The sequence below is a fragment of the Suillus bovinus genome, assembly GCF_016758785.1.
Source record: "Suillus bovinus strain UH-Sbo-P2 chromosome Unknown EDB93scaffold_16, whole genome shotgun sequence".
NCBI lineage: Eukaryota > Fungi > Basidiomycota > Agaricomycetes > Boletales > Suillaceae > Suillus > Suillus bovinus.
This window is the reverse complement of record NW_024542072.1, coordinates 321928-349613: the sequence shown is the minus strand read 5'-3', so window position 1 is coordinate 349613 and position 27686 is coordinate 321928. Positions and strand designations below refer to the sequence as shown.

General features: G+C 48.9%; 10 protein-coding genes across 10 annotated transcripts; 4 read left to right on the top strand and 6 right to left on the bottom strand.

Moving 5' to 3' along the window:
• Positions 1-27: 27 nt before the first annotated feature.
• Positions 28-3184, bottom strand: EDB93DRAFT_222981 (copper amine oxidase). The gene is made up of 12 exons (XM_041455774.1): positions 2817-3184; positions 2576-2764; positions 2502-2521; positions 2281-2447; positions 2096-2232; positions 1711-2041; positions 1502-1655; positions 1377-1452; positions 1150-1327; positions 429-1088; positions 327-363; positions 28-276 (listed from the first exon to the last, which is right to left on the bottom strand). The coding sequence occupies exons 1-12, from the start codon at positions 2919-2921 to the stop codon at positions 117-119; spliced, it is 2214 nt and encodes a 737-aa protein (XP_041309394.1). The 5' UTR covers positions 2922-3184; the 3' UTR covers positions 28-116.
• A 2428-nt stretch (positions 3185-5612) lies between these two features.
• EDB93DRAFT_222586 (uncharacterized protein) lies at positions 5613-8946 on the top strand. The gene is made up of 5 exons (XM_041455770.1): positions 5613-5958; positions 6016-6408; positions 6468-7137; positions 7209-7266; positions 7323-8946. The coding sequence occupies exons 2-5, from the start codon at positions 6067-6069 to the stop codon at positions 8830-8832; spliced, it is 2580 nt and encodes an 859-aa protein (XP_041309393.1). The 5' UTR covers positions 5613-5958; positions 6016-6066; the 3' UTR covers positions 8833-8946.
• EDB93DRAFT_222600 (uncharacterized protein) lies at positions 8946-10100 on the bottom strand. The gene is made up of 3 exons (XM_041455771.1): positions 9848-10100; positions 9568-9787; positions 8946-9491 (listed from the first exon to the last, which is right to left on the bottom strand). Exons 1-3 carry the CDS (start codon positions 9982-9984, stop codon positions 9060-9062), a joined length of 789 nt encoding a protein of 262 aa, XP_041309392.1. The 5' UTR covers positions 9985-10100; the 3' UTR covers positions 8946-9059.
• A 1-nt stretch (position 10101) lies between these two features.
• EDB93DRAFT_222754 (uncharacterized protein) lies at positions 10102-11732 on the bottom strand. The gene is made up of 2 exons (XM_041455772.1): positions 11010-11732; positions 10102-10957 (listed from the first exon to the last, which is right to left on the bottom strand). The coding sequence occupies exons 1-2, from the start codon at positions 11370-11372 to the stop codon at positions 10451-10453; spliced, it is 870 nt and encodes a 289-aa protein (XP_041309391.1). The 5' UTR covers positions 11373-11732; the 3' UTR covers positions 10102-10450.
• Positions 11470-12886, top strand: EDB93DRAFT_222904 (Ca2+-binding EF-hand protein). The gene is made up of 5 exons (XM_041455773.1): positions 11470-11902; positions 12061-12208; positions 12423-12543; positions 12593-12641; positions 12694-12886. The coding sequence occupies exons 1-3, from the start codon at positions 11644-11646 to the stop codon at positions 12508-12510; spliced, it is 495 nt and encodes a 164-aa protein (XP_041309390.1). The 5' UTR covers positions 11470-11643; the 3' UTR covers positions 12511-12543; positions 12593-12641; positions 12694-12886.
• A 921-nt stretch (positions 12887-13807) lies between these two features.
• On the bottom strand, positions 13808-14405 carry EDB93DRAFT_1082443 (uncharacterized protein; the record flags this gene model as incomplete). Its single annotated transcript, XM_041445686.1, has 2 exons — positions 13808-13935; positions 13988-14405. 2 exons carry the CDS (start codon positions 14403-14405, stop codon positions 13808-13810), a joined length of 546 nt encoding a protein of 181 aa, XP_041309389.1.
• Positions 14406-19548: 5143 nt separating this feature from the next.
• Positions 19549-21839, top strand: EDB93DRAFT_1327343 (uncharacterized protein). Its single transcript, XM_041455084.1, has 4 exons — positions 19549-19753; positions 19804-19919; positions 20005-20632; positions 20695-21839. Exons 2-4 carry the CDS (start codon positions 19818-19820, stop codon positions 21471-21473), a joined length of 1509 nt encoding a protein of 502 aa, XP_041309388.1. The 5' UTR covers positions 19549-19753; positions 19804-19817; the 3' UTR covers positions 21474-21839.
• EDB93DRAFT_222172 (uncharacterized protein) lies at positions 21763-23639 on the bottom strand. Its single transcript, XM_041455767.1, has 5 exons — positions 23323-23639; positions 23207-23269; positions 22538-23155; positions 22285-22479; positions 21763-22232 (listed from the first exon to the last, which is right to left on the bottom strand). Exons 1-5 carry the CDS (start codon positions 23467-23469, stop codon positions 22053-22055), a joined length of 1203 nt encoding a protein of 400 aa, XP_041309387.1. The 5' UTR covers positions 23470-23639; the 3' UTR covers positions 21763-22052.
• Positions 23640-23870: 231 nt separating this feature from the next.
• EDB93DRAFT_1271301 (glycoside hydrolase family 47 protein) lies at positions 23871-26620 on the top strand (the record flags this gene model as incomplete). Its single annotated transcript, XM_041454337.1, has 17 exons — positions 23871-23960; positions 24027-24131; positions 24184-24202; positions 24252-24457; positions 24514-24798; positions 24845-24903; positions 24952-25026; positions 25078-25096; positions 25151-25177; positions 25224-25336; positions 25389-25592; positions 25648-25740; positions 25798-25839; positions 25895-26084; positions 26140-26200; positions 26256-26275; positions 26327-26620. 17 exons carry the CDS (start codon positions 23871-23873, stop codon positions 26375-26377), a joined length of 1659 nt encoding a protein of 552 aa, XP_041309386.1. The 3' UTR covers positions 26378-26620.
• Positions 26485-27515, bottom strand: EDB93DRAFT_1135347 (uncharacterized protein). Its single transcript, XM_041449110.1, has 2 exons — positions 26921-27515; positions 26485-26866 (listed from the first exon to the last, which is right to left on the bottom strand). The coding sequence occupies exons 1-2, from the start codon at positions 27309-27311 to the stop codon at positions 26703-26705; spliced, it is 555 nt and encodes a 184-aa protein (XP_041309385.1). The 5' UTR covers positions 27312-27515; the 3' UTR covers positions 26485-26702.
• Positions 27516-27686: the final 171 nt, after the last annotated feature.

Sequence of the window (27686 nt, the reverse complement as noted above, 5' to 3'; positions counted from 1 at the left end):
AGGTACTCGAGATATCTGATACATGCATGGGCAGACGATAGCGATGAGAAATTTGTTATACACTGGTGTCCTTCGAGTACGCAGAACCAAGAAAATGTCGGGTGAGTGGCATCAGATTAGTACGAGCAGCAGGCGCCGGTTGTGCCGTTGGCGCCATTCGCTCCGTTGAAGGCTGGCTTGCTCATCGAATCGTTTGTTCCTGGAACATCCATGCTCGGGTTCTTCGTGAAGAAATTGTTAGGTTTGAACAACAAATTAACGTGCTCAACTGGCATGCTATGGGAGAGTTAATGATTGGACTCCTCTATGCAGTGAGCGGTACTCACACAGGCCAATCCTCAGGGCGAGGAATGTGAGTCGTGCCTACAAAGAGGTGGGGATATCGTTCATCCGATGATCAAAGAATGTGAGCAAGAGCACCGACGCACCGACAGTCAGGAAGAGCACAATGTCCTCGTTCTCGATGCTTCCGTTTCCATCTTTGACCCATCCGCCAACAGAGTCCGCAGGCTCCTCACGTGTCTGAGGGACGTACTTTCCACTTGGCCACATCCTGCTACCATCTGCACCCTCCTTATCTCTTACAACCCACAACGTCTTGTGAGCATATGAAGCACGACGAGCAACCCAGGAGTCAGTATGCGCCATAAGTGGAAGCACACCTCCCTTCATCATGATATTATAACTTGCAGGCTTGCCTGATGCTTCATGGGTCCGTGCTGGGTTGATGATGCGCCAACGACGTTCACGAGCCCAATCGAAGTCGCGCGCGCCGTCTTGCACTTGAGACTTGAGCACCTTGTCCTTCACAACGAAACCATTTCCTGCGAAGTTCTCTTTTGAGCCAGTGGGGGCACTGAGGGGGATGACGTCGGACTCGACGACGGAATTGTAGAGGCCATCGATCATCGGGTCGACCCGAACGGAGAACACGTGCTGGTGGTTGTGTGCGTTGATATTCGGAGCAACAGTCGTACCGTAAGGGTTGGGTTCGTCTTGGCCAGCGACATACACCTGAAGAATTCCGGTAAGACGGATCTCAAGCTCAATGTTACCGTCTTGGTAGAAATAATAGTTCCAGATGTACTCTGATGACAATAGGAACCTTAGCCGCCACCACAAGCCAGATTTGCGTCCCAGTCAACGTACCGTAGTTTGCAAGCGTGCAGACCATGCTGACGACAAGACGCCTGCTGCGAACTGTCTGATGACGACCACCGGGACGATAGTCAGTGTGCTTCCAAAGAACACCAGCATCTTCCTCATGAATACAAATCGCGTTCTTGATTATAAATGGAGTCCCAGAGTGTGTGACGTATGCGCCAGGCTAGAGGATCGGTAAGACACATCGCAGAGTGACAGTCATGGATACGTACGAGGTAGTGAATCTGTCCGAGGCAATCACAGCCCAAGGAAAGCTCGTTTGCCATCGTCCCCATGCCATATTCACCACTAGAATAACTTAAGACACCTATCAACAATTGTTTAGGAGACTACTCACCTGTCGAAGGCGAATTTGCGAGGATGAGGGAACTCAGGTGCGCCATATGGAACAACCATCTCTGCAAGCGACAGACGATACATGACAGGACGGATTTCGCCATCGTCGTTATATGTAATAGTCGAAAGAGCGACACCCTCGCGATGGCTGAATCCTGCATGAATGTCACCTTAGATGGACAATAAGGCTAAATATTGGAAATGACGAACCAACGTGCATCTTCCACTTTTGCCACTCGAGAACATTGCCATCCATCTTAAATGACACGCCCTCGGGCTGGAGAACGTGAAGAGGCTTGATATCATCACGAGGCTTGTGAGCCGGGTCCGACTGGAGGAGATCCGGTAGGAAATCGTAAGACTTGACAGGAGGTGGAATGCGCTCTCGTTTTGACTCGGTGAAAGAGTCCTCGGACAACGGGCACGGTTGCGTACTCGAGACGCTCAACTCTATAGAACCATCCTTGGCCCTCTTGTAGGTCGGCGGAAAGTCAATCTGGACAACCTTCTCTGCGAGTGAGTCGATGACTACAACAAAGTCCTGTATTCACATATCTTAAGTCGACAAGTTCAGCAAGTGAATGAAAGAACTGACCAAGGGGTGGGCATAAAGGTTCTCATGCTCAGAGTAACGAGCGAAGACGAAAGCTTGTTGCAAGCGAGTGTGCTTCGGGAAGCGGTCATCGTAGCCGATAGCCCAGCCGTCAGCATAAATTTGCTCGGGCAGCACTCCTATGAGACAATGAGCAGAATCCCAGGTCACACCCGGTCGACACTTACCAACTTCCTTCGCGAGGGCTTGAACTGTGGGATCTCTGCGCACGACATGCTCACAGAAAGCAAGCTCCTCTGGAGAAATCTGAGGTTCTGAACCTTCTGCAACTAATTCGCAGGTGTCGACGTTCCACGTGCCATCTTCAAAAGACAGGATGGCGTTAAATGTACCCCTATATGACAATGAGTTGTCGTGTGATCACTATTAATTGTGCAAAATAACGAACCCGTTGATCACATCCAAGAACTATGAAAGCCGGTCGCCAGTTAGAACAAGGTTAACTACATTGTGAATACGTACATCACTCTCGGCTTTCCTCACGATCGGAGTGGGCGCTTCGGGCTTGCCGCCCGGTGTGAGAGGGATTCCTAACGCCGCGAGGACGACCCTTTTCGGAGGTGGGACAAGAGTGCAAGTGATGAAGCGGACGGCTTTGATTGGTGTATTTGCGGTAGTGTAAAGCCGGATCGCCAGAGACACTGCATTGATCTAGAAGAGGGAATGAGGACACGTTGAAGACAGGCTAATCAAGTAGTAGTACCTCATCTGGGGTCAAGGGGTCTAGGGGGTGTTTAAACTTGGTAGACTTTATCGTCACGGGAGTGTATACCGTCGTGGCGGTTGCAGGGGAGGCAGAGGGAGCCATATAGGACAAGAGCACGGAAGTATTGAGGCTGATAGGCTACTGGGGGTTGAAGCGTGCCCTTCTTATAGGCCAGTAGGAAAAAAAGGTGTAATTATTAGGTTATCATAAATTGATAAATACGAGAGTAAATGGGCACGCTGCAGCCTGCATTTGCAGAAACGTGTTTTAGATAAGATATCACTGAGAATTATTCTTATGTGATAAGGCGAAGTAGTGGCGAGAGTGTGGGCTAAGAGAAGGCAAACCAACTTGCGCTAAACCGGATTGAAACCGGTTACCGTGAAACTCACTGGAGTCAAAGTGACATCGACCCTGACATACTAGCCCATAACCTTTGCTGTTTTATTCAAAAGAAAACATCATCATTACTAGGTTCAACGGACATCAATGCATTACCGTTGGCTTGCTTTGCCTGAGATAAGAGGCTGGTCTCGTGAGCGGTGCTAAGATAGTGGATATCCCGAAGAAGACTCGAACATGAACGAACGAGTATGTTAGTATCCCGGTTTCCCAATTGACCATATCACATGCGCAAAAGACGAGCTCGGGCGTGGGTACCCTGGTGATAACCGACCTCATATCAGAAGAGTGAGCGAACACATAAAACTCGAAGAGTACCAAGGGGCGTAATCATGTGAGTTCCGTGCAATGCGGAGGCCGCTCCATATATTTACGTTCGACAGTTTTACAGGATCCGGTCAAGGCCCTCGAGAGAGGGCGCCCTGTGCCGGGCCACAAGAACCAGATATGTAGTTCGCAATCTCGGGCCTCCGGAAAGGGAAAGGGAGTGAAACACGGGCGAATCAGTCAATTGGCGATGCTGAGGGAGAAACACTAGTGAGAGACTGAGGCAAATCCAGGAAGAGCTCGAGTGGTCAAGCGTGCCGGGGTACTAGCCATTGCACGAACGTCCTGTTATCTTGAAACCTGTTTATGAGCAACAATCTTCCGTTTTTAGCAGAAGTGGGTAATGCCTTCTATCTCTTCGATGACGGTGAGTTGGCACCGCGTGCTCGGCAGCCAGAATGTTTACGCGACTGCAACTCAGCCTAGTACGTTTATGCTTGAAGAAAAGATTTCAACCTTGACCCTTGACTTCAAGAAATATAGAGGACTCGAACCTTATGACAGACGCAGTAGTCTTTGAGACTGCCGTATGATAAGCACTGCCAACCCGACGCGAGCGGCGGCTGGCCATGTCTCTGTTAGGGTTCGATGCAAGGAAAGACCGTGACCGGTTGCGGGCAACATCTTGAATTACGACACCGCTAAGTACTCGGTTTCACATGCAGTGTCATCCTTTAACAAATTCACATTTTCTCTTTGATACACTCTTGTCGTATATCACTTTCACATAGCCATTACTTGAATTCAACACTTCTCGCATCGCTCAAGCTACCAAAGTCTCTTCATCTGACGCTGCAAAACGAACTTTAATATTAGCGCAATTCACTACTGAGTGCGCGATACACAACAATGGAGTGCACAGCCCACAAATGTCGTACTCCAAAACTTAGTATCACAACGGGACAGACGTATAAGCAATAAAAGTCTTTAATCATTACCGAGAAGGATACCAAGCAAATACCAAGTGATGGCAGCAGGGCGCGAGCCCTGAGGTCGGGTATTAACACGATAAGGGATAGATGGGATATCGGGGTCACGGATACCACACAGATGTTATATCGGATAAGTTGGGACTCTACGAAGTCAGGCAGCATGGCGACATGACGAAGGACACTTGAACAGTGAAAGCAACTCAGCGGTGGTGCCGGCCAGGTTCTCCCAACAAGCAACCGAACCGAGTGATTTCGGGCTGTGGTTCGGAGTGCCACTGAATGGCGAGAGGTAGAAACGAGCGTGAGCGGTCCTTTCAAAAGGTCACAGCAACTTGTTGAAAAGTAATGGAATTCAATCCATCACGCTGTAGGTAGGCAATGGCAGAAAGCTGCCTGCTGAAGCCTACGCCTAACCTGCCTACGACACCGAGCCGACGGCTATTCGTGGTGATATATATCAGAAGAAGATGAATGATGTTGAATTGAAAACAAGCCTAGGCTGAATTATGTAAGCTGAATTTAGCCATGGGAAAAATATTAGCGTTTAGTCTCTCCGGCAAGTCCCGCAGAGCGAACTTGCTGGCTCGAGTTTACACCAGTCTAATTGGACGAGCTGGTGTCCTTTGTAATAACAGACATACATCTCGGGTTCTTCCAGTTGTACTTGCGGTATGTGTACAACAATTGGTTCAAAAGGTTCGGAAGAGGTCCAAGAATTCCGTAAGTCGTCCTTGAACTATGGACCATCGGACTTACTTAAACGGTTCAGTTCCCCCTGATGTGACTTTGAATCAGACTGTCAGGTTCGAACCGCAGTCAGAACTAGAACTGCTATAGTATAGTGCATGCAGGAATTTGCACGAAGCACAAGAGATCTGAGGACTTGAAGTAGTTGAACGGGTCACAACATATAGGTGGCTGTGTTATGTTTACTAGAAGCAACTGCCAAAATCTCGTCAAGAATCAAGACAAAGTGTATCGTGCAAATATTGAAGTTCGGTTTGGAGCGTAAGTCTCGCCATCTATTCCCAACCCTTACCCGTTCGAACTCTCCTCGCACAGCGTTGCTCAAGACCAACTGAAGGAGGAAACTCGATATATGTTGATGATGATATAAACTCGGATAACTAGTAGGTGTGGAAAACATGTAGGCATAGCATGTCTCCTGATCGAGGGTCAACTGGCCAGTTAATTCGGTGCCTTCATACCGCCATGATCTATCTACTGGCGAGATTTGCAAGATTCTGCGTGATCGATGATGGCACGCTCTGTGTGGCAGGAGATGGATCGTTTGTTGTTAAAAGTCGACGATCATGGCTTAACTTAACCTTTTTTACACGTTATGGTGAACACACGAACTGTATCCAAGGTCATATGAACTTTGAAGCTTTGAAGTCGAAGCCGGAGTCATTTGAGGTTGGACTTGCAGGCTGGACTGCAACATGGTTGATCAAGCACCGTGAGAAATCTTATCCAAAGTAAGGATTCCGAATTCTTGATTAAGTTGGAGCTTTTGAAGCGCTGACAAGCGACAGGCTACTCGTTCCATCTAATAGTTTTCAAGTTCATCCCGACCGTCGCAGACGATGTCGGAACAGGACCCTTTGTCGTCGAAAACAGATTTTATTTCCAAAGCCGATACAACACTGCTCCATAGCGTGCAAGTCGAGTCTATAGAGTTCAGTACCCAGGTCATAACGTCTTCGGCTACTGACAACTCCTCCACTGGACTTTCATCCACATGCGACCTTTTGCCTTCGGAGGCGAGCCAAAAGAAAAAGAAGAAGAAGAAACCAAAGAAGCAAAAGACTCATGAAGCTATTGATCCTCCGGTCAAATTACGGGCAGCTCCTTCACCCGACTTCGAGCGCACTTCCGTGCTCTGCATTAGTAGAAACAAGCATTGGAAATATATCAGCTCTTACCACGTAAATGTTCTATCTACCTCTCAAGGGCAGCTGAACTGATCCTTCGTGTACCATACCAGGGCCCGTGGCTGCAACTTCCATTGGAATTGCTAGAATCATTGCTCGTCCTCAATCTTGACCCTGCCACCCTGTCTTCGTCGGAAATGCAGCTACCTGCGCTACCTGCTCTTGCTTATTCGTCCCAAGCCTCACTTGGAAACATCCAGTCACGACCGACACCACGTCCTCGCGACCGCGACCGTATGTTATATTCACTCAAGGATAATACCCCTCCGGAATCACCGGGTAACACTCTCACCACATTGCCAACATCGTATAATCCGACCTCGCAGTCAGTTTCATTTCCCATGCCTGCTCCGGGTAAAGCTACTCCGCCACCCATTGACCCTGGCGTTTTTCGAAATGTTGCAGCGATTCGGAGGCTCATCGATGAGGCTTCTGAACTGTCCGTGCGCGCATCCTCTGGTCTCTCAGCTGCTGCTGCCGGCTCTATACGCACAACAATCAATAATTCCTGGGCTGTGGCTCAAGGGCTGGGCTTTGATGGCTCCAATAACATCGGTGGAGGCAGGAATGTCGCTATGAGTGCGATGCGCGTGCATAGGCTTAGAGCTCTTGCTGTTCAGAAGCTTGCGGCTGCTTATAAGGCGGATGAAATTGCCAGTAGCGTCATGGTGATGCAAGGGGGAAGCGTATTTGATGATATCGCCGAGAAAGTTCTCAAGCATGGTATGTCTAGGAGGCTCCTATCAATAGGGTTTTCATTGGGGCGCAGCACTAATGTTGTGACTCATACACAGATCCCAACGACGCTGATGCACGATATGTTCATTTCTTCCATGAAAAAATTCCCTCCCGGTTCGTGTAAAGCCTATATGATTCTTTGCCTAACTTTTTAAATTCAGTTCTAATAGGCAACTTGCGGACTCCACTTCAACGCAGGTACTTGATGAGCTGATTGCGACCTATCCTCAGCGACTGGAATATCATCGGACGCGTGGAATAGTCCACTGTTTCCGCGACGAGTATTTTTTGGCGACGAAAGACTTTACTCACGCCCTACGAGAGTCTCGTGCGGCGCGAAAAGCGCGTGCCGCACATCAAGATTTAATATCTTCCCGCGAACTTCGGGGGAAAGCTACTAAAAAGAAAAAAGGCTCTAATAAAATCCACGGACAGGCGCCTCCTAGTGGTACTAGTGCCGCTGCAAATGGGACCAACGTCGAAGGAATCAATGGGGAGCCATTACTCTTACACCCTTCGGTTTTGCCAGATGCGCCAGACCCTATCGAACCGCAGTTATTATTTTTGCGGGGGGCGGCATATTTGCAGCATGCTGTGTATCTCATTGAATCCGCTGTATTGCGGCTCGAGGGCGTCAGCAAGGTCAATTCATCCCTTGATGGAGCTGAGATGCGCCTTTGCTACCTCTCTAACGGTCGCTACGGGGGAGTCGAGATGGGGAATCCTGACGGTCCACTGGGGCGCAGTGATGGCCCCAAAGCCAAGGCATATCGGCAAGTTCTGGCAGATGACGGGTTTCGCGAAAATATTCACTCGCTCCTGAAGAAGAGCTTGCGTGATCATGAACGCTTCCTCTCTCATTTTGACACTCTAGAAGGTCCTGCGCCAATGCAAGCGGATCTGGCCAAAAGGGTGGAGGTGGCCTTCCTTTTAACTGAGCTGGTGCGCCCAAATATTCATATGTCAAGCGCCACTGGCCTCGCACACGTCGACTCCATTCTCCCGCCAACGTTCACCACCTATCATCCCTTACTCGTGGAGTCCCATTTCAGTATCCTTATTTGCCAACTTATGCTCGCAGAGTTACCCACTCTCCTTACTACGTTCTCGCGGACTGCCGTCGTTGTAGACGGGCTGGAGGGATACCCTGTGTTTCTACCTCCACGGTCGATGGCTCAAGCCGAGTTCATCGAGGTCCTCGAACGCCTTGCTAGTGGATGGATGCCTGGTATACAACCTCATTCATACATACAGGGTAAGAAGGCGACAAACCGGCTTGTAATTGAGCCTTCACCGTCCCCCTCACCGCCCACGTCTTCGACCGATACCAGGTCGACATTTGAAGCGAACGCAGAACCCTACCCCTTTGCATATTTTTCGAACACAGGCCAAATTCCATCAGGTTCCTCATTGCCCACCAACGGACGAAATACCCCTTCTAGTACATTCAGTGGGAGCCGTGAGGATCTTCTAGAGGCATTGGACTGTGCCAGAATTTTGCTTGTTCCTGTGGCTGCAAGGCAAAAGGAACGTGCTGAGAAGGCAGCAGCGGAGAAAGTCAAAGCTGGGAACAAAAAGAAGCCGTTAAATTTCAACATACCGCTACACGGCCCACGAGTGGAAATCATACTTGCGTGGTTTGCAGCCGTTCATCTTGTTGAGTTGGAGAGCGTTGCTTGATATCACACTCGTGACGGTGTCTTGGTTTTTGATGGAGAGACGGTGTATTTTTTGGTCAGGCACACGTAGTCTACCGAGATGTCAGCTCGATCTATCAGTATGAAATGGATTCTCTTTGACGCGCGTAAAATGACAGTATTTATGTCACGAATGCTGGATCGCCCACAGTCGAGACGCAACGCCACAGCATCGAGAAAAATGCATGTATACCGCACGACTAACACATCTCAGTGTTCCTTCTTCTCTTCAACTGTGCTAAAACCGTCCAATTCCTTTCTAGCCTCCTTTATGAAATGATCGAGATAAGCAAGTATCCACGGTGTGGCTAGAGCCGCACAGGACAGAACGGGGATAAGGAAACACACAGTAGGAAGAAGAGAAGCCGGTATAACGCCAAGATAGAGTTGTTCGAGAACGACAATGAATGATATCGCTTGAGCAGCTGGCATAGGGAGATCAGGAGTGCCTGTGGGTGTGCGTATGCCAGTATCAACGACTCGTATCCTGGCGTACTTGAGGCGAGTAGTGGATAAACCCGCGCGCGACAAATGCGGCGCAGTGATGGAAGCATCGTCTATCGCTGACTGGTGCGGTAGTCTAGACAAACGGGTTAAGATCGCCTGAGGACTGTGGATTTCAAGCAAAAAATCCGCGGGGGACTGTAATAGCGACGCATGGTTAACGACCGTGAAATTTAGGATTGGGGATAGAATGAAAAAGGGTGCATTGACGTACGGAAGCAGGCCAAGATAGACGTAGCGTAAACTTTGAATAGGACGACCAATTTTCATCATCGAGATCTAGCGCTACCCAGAGTTCATGAAGGCATGAGAAGGGGTTCTCCGAGTCCGGATCTGTGCCTGTCTCTGACTCGCATACCTGCTGCAAAGGCGTGTCGAGCAGGGCGGGATCTACGTTCCAAAGCCCCTGATTATTTTTGTAATTCAAAATTGGCCTGCACGCAGGACTGCGTCAAGACACCAGGATCTGCTCCAAGCATCGTGTTCGAACTTACCAGCTGTGAACCGTGGTAGATGAGAAGTCGACGTTGCTCTCCTCAGCGGCAAGGAAGTTGATAATTTCCGTGTTGGCAATGACTTCCTCGCAAATGAACAGCACAATAAGGGGCAGGGTGATGAAAGGGTGAAGCATGAGAGCAAGTGTTACAATTCACGCGCTGGTTGGATGATTGTGGTCCCATTTAAGTATCTGCCTCCACTTGAACAGTGAGGATGGAGTGAAAGACGGGATTACGAGACTTGTTATCAACTTCGATTTGATTCACTTATGGCGCAATTGAAACGCGGAAAATAAGAACGTATGTAAGGTATGACTATAGTATACAACTGAGGGAGAACAGAAAACCTGCTTTGGCCAGAGTCGTCAAAAAGTATCATCATCGATTTATCAATAGGGATGTTAAGGCACGCAGATAGTGACTTGTAACGGGTAAGGCAGTGCTCCTGGTTGAAGAATGAAAAATGTATAGTAGAAGAATAGAACTGATTATCTGTGATGAAACCATGTGGATGTGGCATGTGAAGGAACGCAGACAACACGAGGGCTGAATAAGAAGTATCCAGTATAGCTTTTGGACCTTCAATCGTCATGTAGAACTTTACAATGTGATGCGGGCGACGCCGGCGAAGAGATCGTTCATGGCGTCTTGGACTGCCCTGAACTTGGTCACGCCACAACGCTCACTCTCGATGTGCTGACACAGCCCACTAAGGGAGGCGAAGTGCTTCTGGCAGGTATTGAGAGGGCACCGATAGACTTTCTCCTGGTGGCGAGGGCTGTCCAAGTGACGATTCAAGTTCATCAAAGTCCGGAACTGGGAGTGACAAAGAACACATTCATAGGCCTCCCCGTTCCACGACTGCTCTGTCGCGATAAGCTTAACGTTGGCACGTTCACCAGCAGTAATAAGCCGCGCTGGGTTGGTAATGACATTAGAGCGGTCATTGGCGCGGACCCAGTTGTCAACGACGCGTCGGTTGACGCCTGATCGACATGAGCCGGATTCAAGATGGAGAATGAGAGCAGACTTGTTAGTGAACCCCAAGTCACATCCGTTGAAGGGGCAGATGATGTCTTTAGGGCGGTGTGTGCTAGAGTTCAAATGCTAGTTGTCTAGGTCAGGTTTTGCGCAGGCACAAGAATGGAGCGAAGCTTACAGAGTGAAGGTTGCTCGGAGACTGGAAGAGTCTTTTGCACGGAACACAGTACACGTTGGCGTGCTTCTGCCGGTTATGCTCGTGCAAGCCCAAGGCGTTCTTCAAGACTTTTTCACAAGAGCCACAGTAATAATGCTCGTCTTCGTAATGATCCTGTAGCTCAAACGAGGAGTCAAAGTGTTTGTCGCAATACTGGCAGTAGTCATGGTAGGGGCTCTGAACGTAATGTTCTTTGAGCCCTAGCCAAGATTCAAAGTCTATTGAACAACTCTGGCATTCCCAGTGATTAGAGGAGTCTCGGATGTGCTGGTGGTAGGCAGACCAGGAGTAGAAAGAGCGGTCACAACGAGAACAGTAAGTCATCTTCTGAATAGCTCTACTGAAAATTCCTGAGTTGTTATAGGCGTATTAGCGGTGCCTCCCAATTATACAGAAGAACTTATAATGACTTTGTCGTTGTAATGACTCAGAGAAGGACGAAGTTGACTGACTCGACTCGGACGCGACCGTGACGAAATTACGCTCACATTTATAGTAGGGGTGCAAGGGGTCCTAGACGCGTCCGTGTCAAACAGACGTCAATTCGGTCACCACCAAATTGTTTGAGCTAAGCGTCACGCTCGATCCGCTCGCCATGTATTCTGCTTCCGCTCAGAAAGCCAAGAGACGCACGCACACACGTCCGGAGCTCACCGACGAACAAAAACAAGAGATAAAAGAGGCCTTTGAACTGTTCGACACGGACAAGGATGGCTCGCTGGACTACCACGAACTCAAGGTTGCGATGCGCGCCCTCGGCTTTGACATGAAGAAAGCAGAGGTATTGAAGATACTACGAGACCATGACAAGAGCGGTCATGGTCTCATAGACTTTGAGGATTTTGCAAAAATCAGTTGAGTTTCTCAGTTGCATCGATTCTACTCAAGCGATGAGTACGCGCCAGATACGCATCTCATATTTACATTATTGGGTCTTGATAAAATTGGATCTCTCACGCCCACAGCATCTTCTCGTGATTGCGCGCCCTTTTTGCTAACGTTCTTTTCCTAGTGAGTGAACGGATCCTGGCGCGAGATCCGATGGATGAAATCCGCCGAGCTTTCCAATTGTTCGATGATGACAACACAGGAAAAATCAGTCTCCGGAATCTTCGACGTGTTGCAAAGGAGATCGGTGACCGATTGGAGGATGATGAATTGTGAGTTAACTCCATTCATTCTCGTTTTGGGGCGCAAGGTCTGTGAGAGGCACGTAGGCACTTTGTCCCAGTCACCCTTTTTCGTGCTCGTTACTGCATCAGCTCCCTTCTTTTGCATTTCCGCTTTTTCTTCACCGCTGTTTGTCAAGTCACTGATTTTTTTTCCGCTCATGGTGTTCCAAATTTGCTCACCCCTTGTTCTTCCATTTCGCAGGCAAGCAATGATAGATGAATTTGACCTGGACCAGGATGGAGAGATTAACGAACAAGAGTTTTTCGCCATCATGACAGATGATCCATAGCTCCTGGTTATCTATTGTCTCGAGTCATATATTGTCATACCGTTTCTCGCTGGTTACTATCTATTAACCCCCAATTGTTTAGTAATATATTTCGATCGTTCTCTGTATGGAACATTCAAGAACTTTGTCCTGTGAGTCCTTTTCTGACCAGGAAAGGCGTCCTCTTATTCGTAATATAAACAGCTGTGACATGTTCATCAGAATCCCTCATGTAATTGTACAGCCGCCGCCTGATATGTAATACGCCGCTGAGTTATGGCTATTCTACGAATCCTTGTAACGTGGCCCTGATGCCCACTGCGAACCACGATCGGGAGCCGTAAAACCTTTAGAGACGCTAAGGAGAAGCTAGCAGGCTGCCGGACGGCGCAACTTGAATTGATGCAGATAAAAACACATGCATTTGTTGTTCATTTGTGGCTACATAGCCTTAATCATGAGGCCCTATAATTCCCCAAAAAAGACTAAGAAAATAATAATAACCTGTAAAACAAATCCCCGAAATAAACACCCAAGTAAAATAGTTTACAACCATAACGTATGGCTACATACGCAAACTGGTGTTAGGATACGGCTGAGGATGATGAGAGGTAAATAAAAAAATCCGTCCATGATAGTGCAAGCGATGAGTGATAAGGATACAACGTGACGATGGAATGCAAGGATAAGATACAATATGACTGGCATGGGGGCATTGGACTTTCGTGGCAGCATCGACAGATGTCAAGAAAATGTTTCTCGAGCTTTGCATGTAATCGGCGGCATAACGGGCGCAGTCTTCTGTGGCGAACAAAGGCTGCTCTAAGGATAGAACAAGAGCTCCGGGTAACTGAAAGGCGACGTGGTGACGACAGAGAGCATACAGGCGTCGATATGGAGATGATACGAAGGAGTAGGAAGAGAATTATGAAGACGTGGTTGTTTTGAAGATGACGGTGACGTGACAGTGAAGCGAGTGACAGACATAAGCTAACCAGACGACGAGCGGCGATTGGAGCGCATTGTGACCAGAATGCATCTGGAGTTGATCAATGCAAACACGAAAAAAGTCAGAAAATGAGAGTTGTCAAATGAATTTCGGGTGCAGGAGATGAGCTGGGATCGAGAGAATAGAGTCATAGAGCGAGTAAGAGAAAGAGAAAGGCTGGTCAAAGAACAATGTCGCATTGGCCAGACCTGGCGGAGATCCGACTACACCGCAGAAGAATATACGGAGAACGCGGCGTGAGTCCTGCGCGTCTGGGATTCCGAACCAACGACAAACCTGAAGCCGTTGTCGGAATCATGGTGGATGTAATTAAAGGTCATCCACCATACCCATCCTCTCCATCAACTTGGGCAGATCCTTGTGGACTTTCATGTGCTGGCCTAGGTTATCGTGCCGACTGAACTCCTTTCCACAACCAGGGTATGGACATCTATGCGCTGTCATCGTTGATAAGAACGGGGGGATAGACAGTAGAAAAAGTAAACTTACGCTTTTCATTGGTGTGGATGCTCCTGATGTGTCGTTTGAGGTGCTCCCCTCTTGCAAAACATTTGCCACAGCCGCTAATGTCGCACAAATAGATCCGACTTCCGAGGGGGTCACTATAACCTCGGGCCCGACCGCTGCCGCCGGTATTATTCACAGTCGGCACGCGACGACCCCTCGACTTCTTCGTGAGGTTAGGGACTGGGACGGGAACAGGGAGGGACCGTGCGTTTTTGCGAGACTTTCCTACCTGGGATGACGAGCCTGGCGTCAAAGTGGAGGCAGCAATAAGAGGTGACTTCGCAGCACGCTTTGGTGCAGGCTGTGGGAGTCCTGAACCATAAGGATGGTACCGCGCCGAACTCCTGCCGGAAAAAGATCGAGAACGTAAGCTTCGCGTGTTCTTTGACGTTGTTCGCATGTGGGGTACGAAGTCGCCGTCTCCATCGTCATCCTGTACTTCTTCCGCGCCGTAATCATCGTTGTCAAGGCCAACTTCGTCAACACCGTCTGCGTCTTCTTCGTCATCCAAGCTGAAATCACTGTCTCTCTCAACAAGGAAAGTCTCACTAGGCTGTCGCACGAAGCCCTGGGGCATAAAGCGACTCTTCCCTGAACTATGTCCACTGTTGGAGCTAGACCCATGGTGATTAAAAGCTGCAATGTCCGGCTCGCCTTCAGCATCCTCGTCCTCAGGTTCCGGTAGATCCGTGAACCCCATCACGGGTGATACCTCCGCAGGTCGCACAGTTCTCTGCTCCTGCAAACCCTGTGTTTGAACTCTCAAAGCCTGTCGTTGTTGTTCCTGTTCCTGACACGTGCGCTCACAATCGCTAACGATGGATGATCCAAGATATGCTTGACGTGGAACAGGCGCAGGCAGCACAGGCATGCTCATCGATGACAAGGAATTGCTTTGGTTTGGCATATAGCGCATCACTAGTTCCGATATACCGGTGTCGTGCTGCCCGATTGGGGGTGAACCTGATGCTGAGGATGTCAGGTATAACGACTAGACATTCAACGAGTACGCACCTGTCTCAAAAAGACCATCATAGACCGCCAAGCTGGTGGGCGAGTTAGAAATATTAGCTGGCGGGCTATAAGGAGCTACAAGGTCGGGAATGCTTTCCACTTTGATGTTCTGACGAGGCTGCTGGTAGCAGGTATGCGAGGCTGGGGGGACCGAAGCCGGGAAAGCATGATAAGAGCTTGTGGCCGCCTGCGGCTGGTATGCAGCATCAAAATCCTGTGGATAAGATTGTGCATCGCTTCCCGCAGGGTGGATGAGATGGGCCGCGGGGGTAGGAGGAGAGCCATACAAGGAGTTGCTGTATTGCTGAGGATCCGTTTCCTGCTGCTGCGGAGGATACAACGGTTGAAATTTCTTCGCTTCAGGTGAATAAGTATACCCCATTGCGACTGACAAGGGCATGGGCAACGGCGCTGCGACAGGCTGCTTATACACCTCCGGGTTTTCAGCCACATACCCCGATAGGGCGAACGCCCGTGGAGCGTGCGGGAACAAGTATCCAGTGGCGACCAGGTCATCTGTCATGATGTATGGATAATAATCATCACCAACAACATGCGATGTGTCGTTCTCCATGGAATCGATGGGAGGCTCGGGAAGCGGGCTCTCGTTGGCCGAGGATGAAGAGAGCGGAGATTCAGCGGAAGCAGCTGAGCTGTCTGACGGGTATGGGCTATAGTCTGGGAGGGACTGAGGAAGTGGCGACTGCTGTGCGAGGGAGTAACATGAATTGAAACGAATAGAGGGGGAGAAATGGCCAAGACTAGGACTAGAACTGGAATGGGAATGCGGGCGAGCAAAATACGGATAGCTTGTCATATTGACAGCGGCCGAATGTCCAGACTGTTGTCGTGGGGCTAGATGATGGGGGAAAGGATAAGGAGCAGAGTCGAAATAAGAGGGACGAATATTCGAGTCCATTTGAATTTTAAGGACAGAGTTGTAATACGGTCTTGCCTTGTCTGGAGTGAATATAAGCCCAGATTTATCTGGAGCACTAAAATAAGGGAATTGATTTGAGTTGGAAATTATTGGTCATACCAAGGACAATCACCAGGTTCGCGCACAAGGCAAGCGGTCGCGTTCAGGTACCTTAAAGGGATGTGATCGTGTGGCTGTGAATGTAATTTACAGTTGAGGGGGAAAAAGATCTGAGAATGGAACAATCGCGGGGAGCGCGTTGGTCGACGGCGGGACACCGAGGCCTGGAAAGTTGTATGGAAATGCGATCGAGGCTGTGGAGCAAAATGCTGCGAGTGTGCACTGCCCTTTGAATGAGTCACGTCGTGTTCAAAAATCGTGAGTGTTCGTCAAAATGATGATGTTTCTGTTAGAAACAATAAAAGTGTCAACTTCTGTCAATGAGTACCGCAGTTTCCGAGTGAAAGAGGGGACAGCCTACAAAACGAGAGCGGATGATAAAATCTAAGGTTACAACCTTAGTGTCAGCCTGAAGAAACCTTGCACCGCCGACGAACCTGGTTGTGATACGGAGTCAAGAGAACGATTTAACGAAACTCATTTGCGATCATACTAGAGAAGCCTTACCTGTGTACTATTGTTGATCCTACTTTGCCGGATTGTCAGTTCTTCGATGGGGATCTTTCGGGACCAGCTTTCCTTAATGGCTATCCTCTGGATGTAGTCCTTTTCAATTATCATGGCCGTTGGTCATAGCACGAGGCTACCGAACACTTTTCGACAATCTTTGCTCTTTTGGAGAGCTAAGGTTCACAAGCACCAGCAGGGGAGCAGCTGCCATCTCAGGCTAAAGCCTGATCTAAGGTTTGTGCGGAAGCTCCGATCTAACAGCAACTGATCTCAAACCGTGAACTTTCGTCCAGTACGTTATCATCATCGTAACAGTTTTGCAAATCACACGAACGTTCTACCCTTTTGGCCTCTCGAATAGCATCTCTACGTCAGAGAGGTAGGGATCCCATGGGCCGCCTTCTATACTCACAGAGATATCGTTAGTTTAGGTACAAAGTTGTGCCTAGGCTACCTTCTTTGATCTCTACACCAGTCATTTCCCAACGCGAGGCACTCGGCTCCCTGCAGCCTGATATTTTACTCCTCCCTGCAGCATAAAACCTCTTTACGGTAGCTAATCAGTCCATTATCCAGGAAAGGCTTCCGCTCCATCCTGTCACCGCATGTCAGTCGCGCCAGGGGTGTCAAAGCGACGTAAATCAAGAATTCCTCGAGAAGCTCCCTGAGAGTTTCACCTCACACTTTCATATCTATGAATCGGAAATCCACTCCGGCAGGTCCCCACACCAACCGTGCTACTTGCCTTCTAAATTCATACTGCGTTGCCGTAGACCTCGCCATTCCTTTCCAATCACGCACTTCTCAATCACCCCAGCCACCCTGATTGCGGTGTGTATCATCTATTTACTGGCTTCTACGGGAAATTAGGCCAGAATCTATTCATGGCACTTGACATGAACGACTACATCCCTGGGAATCACACTCGTATCGCGCCGCATATCGATTAAAATCGATAGTTTCATATATGAAGAGGTCGGTTGGCAGGCGTGTGCACGCAAATGTGATCCTGGATAGAGACTTGCCAAGAATCAACAATACCGCTCAACCTTCCTTTTTGCGGTTGATACTCGAATCTAAAGCACCTGTTCTATCTCCATAGAGCAGGGGCGTTATGGAAATGCCCGCCAGACAGCTGAATTCGGTAAATCATTTTCTGACTGACTATTTTGGCGGGAGCGAGTGTCCACGGGACGTAAGGCCCCATCAGATAGCCATAAAATTAATTAAATTCGATTGAGCGTACAACTTGATCTGGAGCGACAGTCGGCAACTTTCATTTTAATACACCAAAGATCAGTAATAGACGACCCTGGCTTCGTCTGCAGATGTGTTTCATCTGCGCGGTCTACAAACACCGCAGCTGTCTAACGCTTGTCCAGCATAGTTCCGACTTACATCCGATTTAGCAGGCTATGAGTGGTGGCACTGCAGTTGGGACGGAGCGCCGACGATTATTAAGCGGAGACCTGTGTGAACGGACAGGCAGTTAGCGTTGTTGAATGGAACTAGAACTGGAGACCGGGACCATGCTAATCCAATAGCTAGCCTTGCTGGATTTGTGCCAGTGGCAAGCATGAGTATGCCGTGCGGTGACTGATCCAAGGGTAATGTCGCAATAATCCCTGGATTCAAAAAGTAGCTTAGGTGCCGATTGATCGCGAAATTAACGTGACCGTCAGTGTCTGCTGCGTGTCCTGACGGTCTCAAATTCAATTACAACCAATTACATCTTGATTATTGATATGAATTTCAAAGCAGCAAAGGCAATACTTGACAATCACCAAATCCAGAAACCTACTCATGTTGAGTCAGCGTAACACGAGCGCCCGAAGAGTAAATAGGCTCCCTAAACTTACCAATATATTCCAAAAACACAAAATCGCCGTATTGCCATTAGGCAAGTTGACACGTTCTTTGGAAACACTGAGCGGAATGACTCGGAGAGGAAACAAGGGCAATGCCGAAGCGCATGACTCCACAATCAGTCGGCAGGTCCCGACGATGTGATGAATTGCTACATTAGCAAATGTGTACATTAGTACTGTGTGTACATAGAACAACGGAGAACATACAAAACGATTCTAGCGAGTGTACGTGCATAGCCTCGAAGAGATAACCTTATCGTGGAGCACGCGTTCGAGAACAGTGACTGGCAAGCAGGGCAAGCAGGCAACGTCACTGTGGGCCTCGAGATGATTTAATGGTTTATGGCCTCAGTGCATAGTAGCATATGACGCCCCATCGTCCACGGAAAGGTTGACACATCCCATCAATCGATGCCGCGGATGTGCGAGAGCCAACAGGCACTATTCATTTGTAGACACCATGACACGCTGTTCAGGTTGGATCCGGCCAGTGGGACTATGGATTAGAACGATATTAATAGTAAAATAAAACAAGGAGGACGGCGATTTAATGAACCAAGGAAGTAAGCACCGGTAAGTGAACGGAAAGTGTTTCGACGATGTCGTTTATTTGGACAGCCCGTTGTAGATGGGAGTGCGGAAATTGGGAATAACTGCATTGCCTCTGGACTGTGTCGCGTCGACAGGATTATCAGAACACAGTACGTACATTCTTGGACACACAATCTAGGTCAAGATTATCCAAACCAAAGCTACGAAGGTGCGTGTCGAACGAATCTGGTAGCTGCCACATGACAGTGAAGGCAAATTATTACTCCAGTTCGGCTACTGCTGAGACAAGGCAGTAAATGGATAGTGGATCTTGTGGAAGCGTCGACAGGTATTCCAAGCGCCCGGTAGTGGTGGTCCCTGCAGCAGAGCAGAGGATTCCTATATTGGTAAATGTGGTAAAAATGGCAGCTAACACCGAGTACCCTCCCAGTGTATTAGCATGAAAATCACCGAACTAAAAGCAGAGTTTATGCAGAACGATATAGTATAGACGTTGACAGCGTCGTCCGCTGTGCACTGAGTGATCATGACGGTCCCGGGCTATGATACAGGTGGTCCATGGACCGTCACGGTTGAACACGTGGATAGGGCTCGATCGTGTGAACGGGGTAGTTTGGCAAAAAAACAACGAAGGACCCCTGTCCGAAATCCCCTGCGCCAGAGTTCGCTTGCAAGGAAATTTTGTTGGTTTGAAAACACAGTTCAACGCTGCTTTATACCGTAGAATTAGTCTTTAACACCATTGGATAAATCTTTGTCGAAGAGGTGAGCAGTCGTCGTCTCCGAAAAGCCCCTTGTTCTCATTCTCCCATCAGGCGTCGCAAAAACGATGGAAAGCCCTGAATCTCAATTCGTCCAATCTCCCGGAGCTCCACCAACACCTTTACAAGACGACGACACCCTAGTAGACCTTAATCAACCTAATAATTTGGTCAGCATCTTTTTTTGCTTTATATTCCGTTATAATATTTACCAGGATAACGCCACTCTTTACATTCCATTATATACCTTTACAGGACTCTCTAAATCTTTCAACTGATTCAAACCCGAATTCTCGAAGAGTCACGCGTTCTCAAACAACAGGTCGTCCAACCGTTCGTTGGGGAAAACACGGCAGAGGTGACCCCCCAGACACGCCATACAGAGGATCTAGTGCTTCTCTCAAACGATCTTTCGACGCGCGGGCAGTCGACGACGAAACTGACGTTGAGGCAGATCAAGACCCAAGTTACGTGCCATCGAAGCTTCTCAAGATGGAGCCTACCGTGTTGATCCCGGAATCGTCTTCCGGTTCAATGGTTGAGAATACCCCTCAGTTAAAGGAGGTCACGCCTCCATTCGAACCCAGTGGCACCCCAATGCCTGGGGAGTACACTTTCCTTGACGCTTCCTCTTCCTCATTTACTTCTGAACGTCGTGGACCGAGGATACGCACGGCCCCCCCTATTCCCGTTCCGAACCTGACGAAAAAGAGTCGCGGTCGCCGCGTCCCTACCGCCGGTGACGATGCCGCAGTAGAAGGAGAAGCAGCTGAAGGACGCAAGGGACGCGTTTATGTCTGTAAAGTGGAGGACTGCGGCAAGTGCTTCAGCCGTGGAGAGCATCTCAAACGGCACATCCGATCTATTCATACACATGAAAAACGTGAGCGTCTTTGTTGCATCATCGCCTCTCCGGACTTTGTTGATAATATCCGTCACGATCAGCGTTTGACTGTCCTCACCCCACGTGCGACAAACGTTTTAACCGGAACGATAATTTGCTTCAACATCTACGTGTCCACAAGGGTGACAATTCTTCTCAGACCTCTGTCGATTCGGTACATCCGGTTACCACTGCAGATTCTGCTCCTGATGATAGCAGTTCTACTGCAGCGGCTCAACGCGCCTCTTCGTCTAAAGCGAGCAGTACCCGCAGAGCAGTCCGCCCGGCACGCAAGACTAAATCGGCTGCATCCACTCCACCAATCCATCCGGCACGTCTTGCTGCTTCACGAGCTGCGAGCCGAAATGCTCCTCTTACTCTTCCGCGCACCTACTCTCTTCCTCCGCTTACTTCTTTAACATCTTCGTATCACACCCCAGCTGCCGCGGGCTTCATGAACAATACGAACATCGCGGTCTCCTCCCTCCGGACTGTCATGGGTGAGGAGGCTGAGGAGACAGATCATGAACAGGAGGAAACAGAAATTTCTGAGGATGAAGGTCACCATCGTCAGACAACACACAGTCTCAGCGACCTCCGCTCGATGTACAACTTCCGCAACGCTTTCAGCTCCGCTCCCCTGGTGCCTAGGAAAGACATGGCGCGCAGTAACAGTATACCTGCTGATGAACACCTAGACAGCACACCTGTCTCTGCAGGACCCGGACCATCTTCCAGTCCTTCACCTTCATCCATGTCGCGCGAAGGTTCTAACGAAGCCCATAAGTCAGCTCCGCATTCTCCGCCAACCGTGCAGCCTAAATCCAATGACAACTGTTGATATTCCCGCGTCCTCGTCCGATGAATCGTCGCTGTGGATAACGTTGATTGCCTCATATGTTGATCATTATCAGTCGTTGTCTTGTATGTGTCTTTCGTGCCGCCTGTCTTTCATTGATGCTTTGCGTTTACAAAATTGATTTAATATTGATCTCGTATTCCTTTATCCTCTTTGTCGTTAAAACTTGTCTTCGCGTTTTTGTCCGCGTTCGATTGAACCAGTTCTTGATTTCCTCTCCTATGCCCTCTGGATCTGCCTAGCTTCACACACTTAGTTATCTGGTCTCTATAGCCCTAATTGCGGGTACGGTTTGCCTATGGCATCTCCTGCCCTGTCTTGGTCGTGCTCTTCTTGCGATACCTGGATAGTTGTAGTACAAATTGTTTGGATAACGCTATAATTTGGATACAGGACGACCAGGTAGTCCATAATGATGAGTACATCGATTACAAGAGATAATTGCATGAGAATGAGTATCGAGTGTCATATTGATATCGTACAGTTCTATATAGTATCGTACATATATGCTTCGGATAGAAAATGATCATGACAGTGACTGTTTCAGGATGTGATTGGACTTTAAGCCCATGCGATGATATCCTGCTCTGTAGGGCCAGCGGGAACATCGGACGCGGCGAGGTTGCACTGATGGAATGCGCGAACTTGATCAGGCTTGAAAGCACCGACGACGGTGTGAAGCAAACCGCGGTTGTGGAACAGAACGAGATCACGTTCCTTCCAGTCGTGTGGATACACCAACTAAGCAAAGTCGTATCAGTTCGCATAGAGAAAGAGCAAGCAAAAATAATACCCCGGGTGCAATACCGGGCCGCTGCATCAAGTACAGAAGTTCGCGAACCTTCCCAAGGTCCTTGATATGTTCTCCATCGGGGTATAAAGCACCCTCACGGGAAGCGCCAAGTGGTAAGGGTTTCACGATAAGTTCTTGAGCACCGCAAGGATGCACTTGGAAATGTAGTTCGCCTGTGATAGGGTTCTTCCAAAGCTACGCGTGCGCAGCTTTTTTAAACTTATGTCCGCGGAGTGGAAGTAATAGGACGTACAATAGGCAGCGTTTTAATTTTCGATTGCTCCCACTCTGGAAGTTCGCTCAGCGGCAGTTCCAGACCTTCGTTCACAATTCCTAGACCGTCCGACTTCGCACGGGCAGGTGCCATCCAGACGTAAGGGTGTGGTGCGTACCGAACAGAAGTCCGAACGGCAAGGCTCTTCAACTCAGGCGGCAGGATCTGAAACATCTTCTTTCCTGACACAAAAGCTGTGGTCCCCAGAGGCACAGACAGGGTCTCCCCGGATGGATCATCGTCGTCGCTGTACCTGACAGTCTGCCGATCACCCCCAGGCACGGTGATGCCGTAGAGGGTAGTCGCACGAGGTGGATTATAATCGTACAGCGCAGCATCGATGTGCCAGCGATAGAATCTGGTGATGCCCAGGTCCTCGTTTTCAGGAGAGACACGGGTCTTGTGGAAGGTGGTATGTGAGGGATGCTTGAGAGCAGCGGATTCAAGACCTTCATGGTTGTAGACCATGCCATTGCCGATGAGTTGAACTTGGGGCACCCGGGGAATAGTCTTAAGGTCTGGGTGAAGGATAGACTTCTTGGTAGATTGCGTCTTGTTGTTGCCATGTCCATATGATTCGGCCTCAGGATCAAAAGCCTGTCTGAACATGAGAACAATGTTGAAAGCTATGTCAACGAATTTGTCTACCTTCGTTAGAGCATATTGTTGTTCCGGTGTCAGTGTAACATCTCTGAACAGCAGAATTCCATGCTGCAAAGTGCATGAGTCGAGTGCATTTCACCAGCTAAAGATCCGAGACTTACGGTGTACAAAGCTGTCTCAATCTCCTTGAATTGCTCAGGAGTTAGTTCACCAGGGCTCACGTTCTTGACTTCTCGACCAAAATCGGGATCGAAATCAGTAAGACTGGCAGTGGCAGGGAGGGTGATTGGTGCTAGTTCGATGGCCATGTTGCGTTCAGAATGAGAATAAGTCGAGCAGAAAGGTTAAGAGTTGTAATGATCCGGCCTTATCATGCAAGTTACCGGCCCGAACCGGCGCCGACACTTGAACCGGGACAAATGTATACATGGGGCGGCGGCCAAAGATCCAGATGGAATATTTAAAGGCGTCATAGCCGCAGGTCCAGACTCCAGGCGCATCAAAATAGCTACGCCCGTCAAATTGCCGTTAGAATCGGTCTGCCCGGGCCTAGGCAGGTACGATTCGGTTGCCCACGCTTATTGCTTGGTTCACTTTGTCACTCGTAGTCATGGAAGCTAGACAGAGGAAGAAAGCAGCCACTGGGTTCACAAATGGTCGACAAGTGCGTACTTGACAGTTACTTTGGTCGCTGAAATGACTAACACCAATGCAGACGGACAGTGAAGCCAAGGCCGGCCCAGCGTTTCCAAAAGTATATATATTATTAGCCGCTGTGTTGGCTTTGGCACTTTACAATGTCTGTATAAAACACCTTCAAAGTTGGAGAATTCTACTTACCCTAGTGAAGAATCCATTCAACCAGTTCCTTGGTACACCTGCCAGTCATCTACCAGGAGTACGAACAGATTACGTCCCCACCTTAACGGCGGACGAAGCAAAACGAGACGCAGTGGTAGAGGCCTTTAGAGTACGAAAACTTGTATTTTCTCAGCTTTCCGTAGACTGACACCTGATCTTAGCATGCGTGGCTTGCATACGGTAATAGCCCAGTTCATGTAATTGTGGGCCAAACGACTGATTTCAGTAGAAAGAGACGCTATGGGTGACGACGAGTACCACCCGATCTCGCACACTGGCTCAAATTTAACTAAAGCGGGGGGTATTGGGTATACTGTGGTAGACTCTATCGACACAATGATTATCATGGGGCTGGAGGACGAGTACCAGCGTGCAAGGGCATGGGTGGCAGACAAGCTCTCATTCGAACGGGATGGTAAATTCAACACCTTCGAGGTAAGTAGAAATATTCTCATGGCGTAATAGCGACTTGATGTATTTTCGGTCTCTAGACAACAATTAGAGTCCTGGGAGGCTTACTGTCAGCATACCATTTGTCTGGGGACGACCCTGTGTTTCTCGAGAAGGCTCAGGAACTCGGTACCCGCATTCTGCCCGTTTTTGATACAGAGTCTGGTCTTCCATTGTCATTCATCAATCTAGCGCTTCGAGAAGGCGCGCCAGATAGGGATAATGGCGGGTATGTAAGTACTGCCGAGGCTGCAACATTACAACTTGAGTTCCGCTATCTGGCATACCTCACAGATGAGGATACGTATTGGGAGAAGGCTGAAAATGTGAGTGTTTTGCTTGTGTTCTTTACTAGGTCCTACATTGTCTCAGGTAATGGCCACCCTGAGGGCGAGCGCAATGTCGAGCGGACTAGCCCCCATCTTTCTTGAGTAAGTCATGAATTCATAAAATTGCCAAGCATACATCTTATATGCCAGTCCGAAATCGGGTCAATATCAAACTTCGGCGATTCGAGTCGGATCTCGCGGGGATTCTTACTACGAATATCTGCTGTGAGTCGATATAATGTCGAGTTTAACGTTTCTTTCATCCTTGAGTCACAGGAAACAATACCTGCAAACTGTAAGTATAGTATACAGGAAAGATTGATGGCGGACAGTCTGATAATTCCCTTAGAACCAAACGGAGCTTGTATATCACGAGGTATATTTGACAGTCTGATCTCAACATCATTCATTATACGTTTTAGATGTATGTCACTGCGATGACAGGCATCTACACACATCTGGTAAAACGAGGGCTTTCCGGTCAGCTTCTCTTTATAGCTGAACTTAACCCAGAGCGGACGCAAAATGGGGAAATGTTGGCTATATCTCATTCTTTGATGATAAACGCCCTAATGTGTGATCAATAGCGGATGGCGTTTAATGCCCAAGCAAGATCATCTCGTGTGCTTCCTTGGCGGTTCCCTTATGCTCGGTGCCACGACGTCTGGTGCCCTTGTTCACAATGTCTCGATTCCACCGCGAACCGACGAACTCACCGACGACGGCAAACGCGATTGGCTTACAGGAGTGGAACTCGTTAACACCTGTATGGCCACACATGACACCCAAACGTATGTTTCGATGTACCTCGGTAGTGTTTACATGAGCACTGAATATGGCGATCAGCGGCCTGGCACCTGAAATTGCGCACTTCCGTGCTCTGGGCGATGGGATGGGTGATTCAGTGGCTTCCACGGACTGGTACATCAAAGGCGCGCGGTATGTTGACTCACTTGTCACATCGAACCGCATGCTGACTCGCTTGTGAATTACCAGCTCAGGTGCCCCTCCTCCTTTTGATGCCCGGTACATCCTCCGGTATGTTTGTTTCTGTTCCGTCATCCACTCATGAGAGATTTGGCTTTTACTGTAGCCCGGAAACCGTCGAATCTATTTTCATTGCCTTCAGGCTCACCGGCGATCCCAAGTATCGCGATTATGGCTGGGCGATATTTCAGGCCATCGAACAGCATTGCCGTATCCCAACAGGCGGGTACGCAAGTGTGATAAATGTGGATCAAGTTCCCGTGGAGTATGACGATAAAATGGAGACTTTCCTGATGGTGTGTGACTCTTGCTCTTCCCACATAGTCGCAGCTGACTCAGTTTTCTCATCAGAGCGAAACATTAAAGTATCTATATCTCCTTTTTGCGGATTCGAGTGTGCTTCCTCTCAACGGTGAGTCACTCGTTTAATTGACGAGACGTAACTCATGTATCACATTGTTTTACAGAATATGTCTTCAACACGGAGGTAAGTCTGAAACATACATTTGTCATTCCGCAAATACTCAGATTTGGACAGGCGCATCCTTTGCCTGTGTTCAATCCAACTATACGCACCGGCTTTTCATAGTTGTTCGTGCTGTGCCATCGTCAGATTGTCTGGGCGTAATATTATTAGGCGACTTGTGTATCTAGGCTTACCAGTCATACTTGGACAATTTCGGCTTTACCATGTTCGCTTCGGACTATCCAACACCAATCAATATATTACACGATCCTCTAAAGTCTAAATAAACCGCCCAGTCCATTAAGTATAATAATAACAAGGACCGACACGGTAAGACGTGGAGCTCGGAGATGTAACGTGAGTTCGTAATGAATGAATTAGGAATGAACTAGGTCGTAATGGGTGTGGTGTGATGTGGTGTATTACTGATCAAATGCAATAGCATGATCTAAAGCGTCAGAGCAGCAGCCTGAGCGTAGGATAGACCCTTGCAAGTGGGAGATTCGGGGGCGAGAGAGATGAATTCCCAGGGCTCATTGATCTCAATGTCATGCCCAAAGTCATCAAGAGCAATGACCGCACGGACAGGTGGAAGGACTTCGAAGTCAGCATCTATGCACAACTTCGAGTCAGAATTACGACGAATGAAATCTGGCAGCACTGTACCTTGCGACTTGAATTGCTTCTTGGTCCTGAACGTCATGAAATCTGCAAGCGCCATCTTGGAGAAACCAGACTTGGTCCTCGGCGCTGGTGCGACATTGACGGGACGTCCCGATTCAGTGAGCATACGAGAGTCGAGCTCATCGCTATCCCAGGACTCCATGCCGGCCCTCTTAGCAGCCCTGCTGACATGCCCTTCCTTGAGGGCCGGTGCGGGTGCTCCAGCAGCCGCTCTCTCCTTGCGCTCCTTCACGTGTGTGTACTCCCGCCGCTCCTTTGTCTGGTGCCTAGCGCGCTCATAGGCACGCTGGTCCTTAGCACCGACTTCGGTGAGACGATTGGTTACCGTCTCATGCGGTTGTTCTGGGGATTTCTTGGAGGATGTGGTAGACATGAAGACGGGTTGAAGGACGATGTCTCACTTATATAGATAGGTGGAAGCGATATCCCACGGTGACGCCGGTGACGGAAGCATTGCCATTGGTCAAGGGGTAGGATATGTCAGGACCACGGGTACTGGTTTGAAGCGGAGGTAGCTGATATTAGCTCACAGCTTTACCAAGAAGGTATACTACTGACGAACGTTGTTATGACCAGCATCCCACAGAAGATAACGCGAATTAGGAAACTCCGATCGTATATAGCGTCACGTGATCAACCACTCAAACGTTCAATTCCGAATCCTAGTATTTTACTCCTTTCAGATTCCCTGATAGTATTTCAACACCGGTCTCTGATATCTACCCTGGTCCCCGGTCCCTCTACAGGC

Coding starts and splice junctions, on each gene's coding strand:
- EDB93DRAFT_1135347 (XM_041449110.1), bottom strand. CDS start 27,311: ATGTCTACCACATCCTCCAAGAAATCCCCAGAACAACCGCATGAGACG. Junction 26,867..26,920: donor GAAGCAATTCAAGTCGCAAG/GTACAGTGCTGC, acceptor AGTTGTGCATAG/ATGCTGACTTCGAAGTCCTT.
- EDB93DRAFT_222600 (XM_041455771.1), bottom strand. CDS start 9,984: ATGCTTCACCCTTTCATCACCCTGCCCCTTATTGTGCTGTTCATTTGC. Junction 9,788..9,847: donor TCTACCACGGTTCACAGCTG/GTAAGTTCGAAC, acceptor TCCTGCGTGCAG/GCCAATTTTGAATTACAAAA. Junction 9,492..9,567: donor GTCTATCTTGGCCTGCTTCC/GTACGTCAATGC, acceptor TCGCTATTACAG/TCCCCCGCGGATTTTTTGCT.
- EDB93DRAFT_222586 (XM_041455770.1), top strand. CDS start 6,067: ATGTCGGAACAGGACCCTTTGTCGTCGAAAACAGATTTTATTTCCAAA. Junction 6,409..6,467: donor AATATATCAGCTCTTACCAC/GTAAATGTTCTA, acceptor GTACCATACCAG/GGCCCGTGGCTGCAACTTCC. Junction 7,267..7,322: donor CATGAAAAAATTCCCTCCCG/GTTCGTGTAAAG, acceptor CAGTTCTAATAG/GCAACTTGCGGACTCCACTT.
- EDB93DRAFT_222754 (XM_041455772.1), bottom strand. CDS start 11,372: ATGACTTACTGTTCTCGTTGTGACCGCTCTTTCTACTCCTGGTCTGCC. Junction 10,958..11,009: donor CTCCGAGCAACCTTCACTCT/GTAAGCTTCGCT, acceptor CTAGACAACTAG/CATTTGAACTCTAGCACACA.
- EDB93DRAFT_1327343 (XM_041455084.1), top strand. CDS start 19,818: ATGGAAAGCCCTGAATCTCAATTCGTCCAATCTCCCGGAGCTCCACCA. Junction 19,920..20,004: donor TTAATCAACCTAATAATTTG/GTCAGCATCTTT, acceptor ATACCTTTACAG/GACTCTCTAAATCTTTCAAC. Junction 20,633..20,694: donor TATTCATACACATGAAAAAC/GTGAGCGTCTTT, acceptor CGTCACGATCAG/CGTTTGACTGTCCTCACCCC.
- EDB93DRAFT_222904 (XM_041455773.1), top strand. CDS start 11,644: ATGTATTCTGCTTCCGCTCAGAAAGCCAAGAGACGCACGCACACACGT. Junction 11,903..12,060: donor TGAGGATTTTGCAAAAATCA/GTTGAGTTTCTC, acceptor TTCTTTTCCTAG/TGAGTGAACGGATCCTGGCG. Junction 12,209..12,422: donor CGATTGGAGGATGATGAATT/GTGAGTTAACTC, acceptor TCCATTTCGCAG/GCAAGCAATGATAGATGAAT.
- EDB93DRAFT_222981 (XM_041455774.1), bottom strand. CDS start 2,921: ATGGCTCCCTCTGCCTCCCCTGCAACCGCCACGACGGTATACACTCCC. Junction 2,448..2,501: donor TTCTTGGATGTGATCAACGG/GTTCGTTATTTT, acceptor ATTGTCATATAG/GGGTACATTTAACGCCATCC. Junction 1,453..1,501: donor CGCAAATTCGCCTTCGACAG/GTGAGTAGTCTC, acceptor AAGTTATTCTAG/TGGTGAATATGGCATGGGGA.
- EDB93DRAFT_222172 (XM_041455767.1), bottom strand. CDS start 23,469: ATGGCCATCGAACTAGCACCAATCACCCTCCCTGCCACTGCCAGTCTT. Junction 23,156..23,206: donor AACAATATGCTCTAACGAAG/GTAGACAAATTC, acceptor ATGTTCAGACAG/GCTTTTGATCCTGAGGCCGA. Junction 22,480..22,537: donor AAATTAAAACGCTGCCTATT/GTACGTCCTATT, acceptor GCGCACGCGTAG/CTTTGGAAGAACCCTATCAC.